General features: G+C 50.7%; 1 protein-coding gene across 1 annotated transcript; it reads right to left on the bottom strand.

The window, feature by feature from the left end:
- Nucleotides 1-991: 991 nt before the first annotated feature.
- RXFP4 (relaxin family peptide/INSL5 receptor 4) lies at nt 992-2,439 on the bottom strand. The gene has a single exon (XM_017509972.2). It carries the CDS (start codon nt 2,357-2,359, stop codon nt 1,337-1,339), a length of 1,023 nt encoding a protein of 340 aa, XP_017365461.1. The 5' UTR covers nt 2,360-2,439; the 3' UTR covers nt 992-1,336.
- Between the last annotated feature and the right edge of the window lie 4,882 nt (nt 2,440-7,321).

The raw sequence follows: 7,321 nt of genomic DNA, 5'->3' as shown, positions 1-7,321 counted from the left end.
TTTTTTTGAGACAGAGTCTTGTTCTGTCGCCAGGTACCAGGCTGGAGTGCAGTGGCGCAATCTTGGCTCACTGCAATCTCCACCTCCTGGGTTCAAGCAATTCTCCTGCCTCAGTTTCATAAGTAGCTGGGACTACAAGCGCGGGCGACCATGCCCAGCTAATTTTTGTATTTTTTAGTAGAGACAGCGTTTCGCCATGTTGGCCAGGATGGTCTCGATCTCTTGACCTTGTGATCCGCCCGCCTCAGCCTCCCAAAGTGCTGGGATTATAGGTGTGAGCCAGCATGCCCGGCTGTTAAATCTTCAGTAGCCCATTTTGCAGGGGAGAACGGTGAGGTACAAAGAGGTAAAGTAATTTGCTGGAGGTAAAGGTGTGAATCCAGGTGCTCCGACACTCAGATTGACACTCTGAGCTTTGCACTTGGGGCAGGGAGGAGGACTAGCACCACTTTCTGAGGTCTCCACTTTTGTGACTCCACCTGCAGCCTATTCTCCCAGTTGCCCCCCTTTTAATTTCTCACCTCCCTTCACCCCACCCATGTCTTTGACTTGTCATCATCTTCTCTTCTTTCAAATCCTGATTTAAAGGGAGACACACAGGCACTCCAGGCAGCACCAGGGTTTTACGCCCGGGGCTGGGAATTTCAGCAGTATCCCACACACTGGCATCCCTTTAGGGGAACCATGGCTTTTGCAGCTGAGGCCTCTGTAGGCAGCAAGTTTCAGTGGTCACTACTGAGATGGTAAGGTGGGGACAGGGGAAGAGGGTATTTGTGGCCTTGATACCAGAGAAAGACAAGGGATACCCTGTTTTGAGGTAGGGGGGTACAGGCAGAGGGAGATGGGCACTGACCTCTGATTCATTAGCCTGGAACCCTTAGGGAAGTTTTCCTGGGAATTCTTGCAGAAGGCAGAAATGGAGCAACGAATCCTTTTGTTCCACACTGAACTGGAGGTGGAACTGGGATAAAAGGTCAAACAATTTGTGGATAATCCAGAGGTTTATTCTCAGATCCTCCTCTTTTCCATCTCCTAATAAAGACTTAAGCTTTGTCACACCCAGCTCTGATCTGGGCCCCCGCTTCCCCCATTCACCACACGCAGAACTGGGGATCAAAGATGAGCCTTTTCTCTGAGGGCGCTGCAGCCTGGCAGAGGGAGCAGCTTCTCCCCAGGACTCAAGTATCCTACACTTGGTGGATCTCAGAAAGAGGAGTGTATTCAGCTTGCGCCCTTCACTCGGTGTCCATCTGTCCAGGTTGGTGAGCAGGGTAGAAGGGCCGCACTCCAGGGGGTTGCTCAAGACCCACCGCCTGCCTGCCCGCTTTAAGGCTACTTATTGCACCCAGCCTCCACCCTGGGGCCACAGCCTGGATCGCAGATCCCTGAAGGTGTCTGCCAGAGCCTGCCGGGACTCCCGCCTCAGGAGACAGTACAGCACAGGGTTGAGGCAGCTGTTGCTGTGAGCCAAGCATGTAGTGACAGGGAAGACATATGTATGGATAGTATAGAAAGTGCTGTTCCATGGCACCAGGTCAAACTTCACCAGGACACCCCAGAGAGTGACCACATGGTTGGGAAACAAGCAGAGGAAAAAGGAAGCCATCAGGATGCGGACAGAGCGGGCCACGACCCTGCTGTCCTGCCGCCGCCGTTGCCGTCGCCGCAGGAAGGCCAGAAGCAGCAGGTAGCTGGTGGTGATGACGCCCAAGGGCACCATGAAAGCCAGCACCACCCTCTGTAGCTGGTAGGCCCCCAGCCAGTACCTGCTGGGGAAGCGCAGCAGGCAAAGACGCACACCCCATACCTCACCCTCCACCCCAAAAACAGCTGTGGGCACCGTCACCAGGGCAGCTGCCACCCACACTGCCAGGGTGGCTATTCGGGCCCAGAAGAGTGAGAGGTGGGTACCTGGCCCCGCAGCCATGGCCACCACCCAGTAGCGAGCAACACTCAGTACCATGATGAGGAAGATGCTGGCATAGACGTTGAGGACAGTGGCCGTCAGAACCATCTTGCAGAGGGCACCTCCAAAGGGCCAGTGAAAATCCAGTGCCGACTCGGCTGCCCAGAAGGGGAGAGTGAGTGCCAGTCCCAGGTCCGCCAGAGCCAGATTGAAGACGAAGGTGTCTGAAGGTGGGCCAGGGGCTCGCCGGGCACAGTTACTCAGTACCCACAGCACCGCCAAATTTCCCAGCAAGCCAATGGCCCCCACAAGCCCATAGGCCAGGGCAACCGTGACCCTCAGGACTAGGAATTCGACAGGCATCGCAGCATCATCAGCACTTGGCACACTGCCTCCGGAGGCATTGGCCCAGAAGAACGTGGGTGGAGAGGCAGAAGTATTGAGTGTGGGCATCGCAGGGCATCAGAGATTGGTGGTGCTGAGCAGAGAGATCTGCAAGTGCCTGCCAGACTGGCAGAGGCCACTGCAGGCTCTCAGCAGGAGGCTCTAGAACTAAGTGCTTCTCTGGGGCCTCCGGTGAGCCCTGGCCCACGCCCACACTTCAGAGGGAGGGGTGTGGACAGGACAACCCACCACGTCCCTGTGGGTCAAGATTGGTGGTGGGTGGGGCAGGGTGAGGAAGAGCCTGAACCCTAGGGTGTATGCGCATGCGCCCGCCTGCAAGAAGCACTCTAAATGGCAGAGACAGAGGGGAGAAGGGAGAGTTACCCCACTGTGGAGGACAGCCCCAAGCCTCCACCCCAGGGAGAGAGCTGGAGGTTCCCTGTCCCAGAGATGACAGGAACCAAACTAGAGCTGCCTCTGTTCCTAACAGTGTGCAGAGGCCTCCCTCCTCTGTAGAAAGTGTTCCCTTAGGGCCCAAAGGAAGGGGCCTCGGAGGTGGTATAGAGGCAGGGAATCAACATGGGTGTCTGAGAGAGGAGAGCACAGAGGCTGCAGTCTCAGACCTGCTACTCACTAGCTGTGTGACTAGGAGTGTTACTTTGATTCCCTGAGCTGTTTTCTTGCTTAAAATTTTCAGATAAGTCTGCTTCACAGGAGTGGTGTGATGAAATGAGAGAATACGTGTGATTTGTATGTCTTTGTGTGAATATTTCAAAGAAGTTTGGGGTGTTTGCGGCAGAAGGGTACTGAGCAGCTATTACCATGCCCAGGGAACAGTGCCAACTAAAACAGGTTGGAATTCATCTCCACAGCGGTGACCTTGAGGCTAAGAGCAGGGAGGGAAAGGAGAGAGGAAGTCACAGCTTCCTGTTTCCTTCCCACTGAGAACACTGGGCCTGGAGGGCCTGTGTGGACGTGGGCATGCCCTCAGTTCTGTTCCTGCTCCTGATAATTAAATATTCCTGCTAACATCTATCATCACCCTTTCCCCCTTTCCTGCTCTAGTCAGTGGATAGAGCTCAGCGATCCCCCCACTCTCTCCTGCAAACTCCATGTCAGAGCTAAGGATCCTGAGATACACCCTCACCACACCTCATCCTGTCTCCCCATGATCTCAATCATGACTGGGGAAAAAAATGCTTCATTGGGCCCTTCCCTTTCATTGCCACATCTCTACCTACTGCAGAAGGAGCTGTGGTGGGGACAAAGAGAAGGCAGGAGGTGGGTAGGCAAAAGAGTAAGACTTTCTCAAGGATTCCAACACATTCAGCACCTTCTTCCCCTCTGCCGGCTAATTAAGATAATGTTCAATATCCAGTTCCCTTGCAGTGCTGGGGGAAGAGAGGGGCCCTTTGCGACAATAAATCAGCAGTGGGCTTTGTGAACGCATAGGAGAAACCCAGAGGTGAGAGTGATCCAGGCTGGGTGCCAAGATGTTGGGGCTTTCTAACCAGGGATGAGTATGAACAGGGCGGCAGAAGGGGAGTGCCCAGCCCCCGAGGTCAGGTGAACCCCAGGGGCTACCTCCTGGCCTCGTGGCTTCTTCTGTGTGATTGTATCATCACTCTGTCTCTTGGGGCTATGTCTATTTCTCTGCCCGCCCAGAATCACCTTGCCAATCTGGCAGTTAAGATAACTGGGCGTGTAATCCCAGCACTTTGGGAGGCTGAGGCGGGCGGATCACCTGAGGCTGGGAGTTGAAGACCAGCCTGACCAACATGGAAAAACCTGATCTCTACTAAAAATACAAAACTAGCCGGGCCTGGTGGCACATGCCTGTAATCCCAGCTACTCAGGAGGCTGAGGCAGGAGAATCACTTGAACCTGGGAGGTGGAGATTACAGTAAGCTGAGATCACAGCATTGCACTCCAGCCTGGGCAACAAGAGTGAAACTCCATCTAAAAAAAAAAGTCAGGCGCAGTGGCTCACGCCTGTAATCCTAGCACTTTGGGAGGCCAACCTGGGCAAATTCCTTGAGCTCAGGAGTTTGAGACCAGCCTGAGTAACACAGTGAAACCCCATCTCTACTAAAATGCCAAAAATTAGCCAGGTGTGGCACCTTGCACCTAGAGTCCCAGCTACTCTGGAGGCTGAGGTAGGAGACTTGCTTGAACCCGGAGATGGAGACTGCCATGTGCCGAGATTGTGCCACTGTTCTCAGCCTGGGTGCCAGAGTGAGACTCCATCTCCCAAAATAAAAATAAAACTGCTTCATGCTTTGGACTTATTTTCTTTATTGGCTTAGAGAAAATAAAGTGGGCCAGAATTCCAGGGTTCTGTTATTCATTTCAAACATCTGGTCCTCTGACCATTTCTTTACCTTTTTATCGTTTCTAGTCCTATGTCTTTCCCTTGGTCTGAGACTATCAACACTCCCTTGTGGTTATGTAGAGAGGTGATGCCACCAGCTGGCCATGTCTAAGAACTTCATTTGTCTAGCATTTTGTTCGTTCGTTCGTTCATTCATTCATTCATTCATTCATTCTCTCACTAATCACAGCATTCCCTGAACCCTACTGTGTGCCAGACACTGTGCTTGATGCTGGGAGGCAAAAACAAAAAATATAGTCACTCTCTTCATAGAAAGTAAACTTTTTAGATGGAAGGGATCTTTAGACCATCTTGTTCAACTTCTTATTTTATGTAGAATGAGAGTGATTTGCCCAAAACCACCAGGGAGGTGACAGTAAAGTCAGGGTTTGAGATAAAAGTCTCTTGACTCCTAGGATTCTTTTCCACTATATCATGAACCCTGAGGGAAACAATGCTAGGACGTGGACAGAAGGGCAGTGACAACTCCTTTTGAGATGATTGTTCACTCACAGCTGCTGGGAAATGAGGAGGAACTAGATTCAGCAAAAATGCTTGTGCTGTCCCCTACCTTCATATTACCCTATAGAGCCAGACTTTGCCAGTGCCATTTTCTTGTCTGTTTTTACTAACTTGTAGGCAGCGCAGTCAGAATCGGCCACCAGTGCCATCTTCCATCTCAGAGTCCAAGGACCTGTAGTGGTAGATTATGGTGTCTTCCATAAAAAGGACTTCTAGGAGCCGAACCCTCCTCTCAGTCACCTGAATATCCACCCCTCCCTCAGCCTGCATGTCTCTCCAGCCCCACATCCCTGTCCCTGCACTTCACAGCCTGGGCTATAGAGTCTCTGAAGAGGAATTGGAGAGGAGGAAGAAGGAACAAAGTTATCACTCTACAGAGCACAGAGAGGAGGGAGCTTTGCATTTGCATTTGCGTTTGTAGTAGAGGGGACAGAAACTAAACCCCTGGGGGAACTACAAATGGCAGGAGTAGGAAACCTACCCCTAATCCAAATCCCTAAACTCACATCAACCCAAGGAGCCACCATCTCTACCCTGTCCTATGTCTGCCAATGTTCACGGGGGAAAACTCTCCAGTATTGGTAAGGGGTATAGGCAGCTCCAATGCCCAGGAGCGGGTTCTAAATCAGTCTCTCATTGCTTGAACTGGGCCCCAGGAGGCGGAGGTTGGAGTGAGCTGAGATTGAGCCACTGCACTCCAGCCTGGGCTACAGAGTGAGACGCCATCTCAAAAAAAAAGAAAAAAAAGAAAAAAATCAGTCTCTCTCTCTCCCCCCACCACCTTCTAACTTTCTGTTTTGGAATAGTTTTAGATTTACAGAAAAATGGCAAAGGCATGAGAATTATACATCTCATTTGTCTTCCAAAGTAAAACTGGCAGAGCACTAAAGAAAAATATTGTAACAAAAGATGTGCAAGCCAGGCGTGGTGGCTCACGCCTGTAATCCCAGCACTTTGGGAGGCTGAGGCAGGCGGATCATGAGGTCAATAGATCAAGACCATCCTGGCCAACATGGTGAAATCCGTCTCTACAGAAAATACAAAAATTAGCTGGGCATGGTGGACGTGCCTGTAGTCCCAGCTATTCGGGAGGCTGAGGCAGGAGAATTGCTTGAACCCCAGAGGTGGAGATTGAAGTGAGCTGAGATTGCGCCACTGCACTACAGCCTGGCACCTGGCAACACAGCAAGACTGTCAAAAAAAAAAAAACACTGGGTAACCTCATGGCAATCCAAGCACATGGTACAAAATATAACCAGGCCTCATAGGGGCTAGAAATGGGGCTGTATACTCTCATTTTTTTTTTTTTTTTGAATAGCTGCTCCGTTATTCTTTCTTGTTAGATTTCCCCTTGTAAAAAAGTGGAAAAACATTTCTAAAACTATTTTTGGAGGTGGCATCAGAATCCCTCATAGGAAATCTCCTTGCTTGGAAAAATTATTCAATAAATGCTTGAGGTAGCACCCCTACGGGCGATGTGATGAACGCTGGAGACATTGGAAAACCCCATCCTCCATCTTTTCATTTTTTCCCATCACAACTCCTACTGCTGTGGGAAAGAATATTAGGCTAAAACAGCATGACCCAGTTGGGCATTTTCCAAGGTTGGGCTGATCTAAATGAATTTGGGGGAGATACTCTGGAGGCAGGTATGGGAATGCAGTACCACCATCTGGAGAAAAGGTGACTGAATCTTAGCTAGAAAGTGCCACTGAAACAACAGGGGAGTAGCAAGGATGTGCTCTCCAAGCTGTCACTACCTTGGAGTTGGTAGTAAATGGCCTAATAATACCTAAATGAGCACTAGGAAAGAATCACTGAGATTCATATGTCAATTTTTGACCATGCACCCAACAGAAAGGAAAAATAACTTCAGCCTAACCTATCTCACTTTAGAGAGACTTTTTCAATTAGCAGTAGAACAAAGTGCTATTGAATTGAGTTTGGAAAATCAGATTCCGGCCGGGCGCGGTGGCTCAAGCCTGTAATCCCAGCACTTTGGGAGGCCGAGGCGGGTGGATCACGAGGTCAAGAGATCGAGACCATCCTGGTCAACACGGTGAAACCCCGTCTCTACTAAAAATACAAAACATTAGCTGGGCATAGTGGCGCGTGCCTGTAATCCCAGCTACTCAGGA

This window comes from Cebus imitator, unplaced genomic scaffold (genome assembly GCF_001604975.1).
Source record: "Cebus imitator isolate Cc_AM_T3 unplaced genomic scaffold, Cebus_imitator-1.0 Scaffold427, whole genome shotgun sequence".
Classification (NCBI taxonomy): Eukaryota; Metazoa; Chordata; class Mammalia; order Primates; family Cebidae; genus Cebus; species Cebus imitator.
Note: the sequence above shows the minus strand (reverse complement) of the source record. Positions and strands in the feature narration are given on the sequence as shown.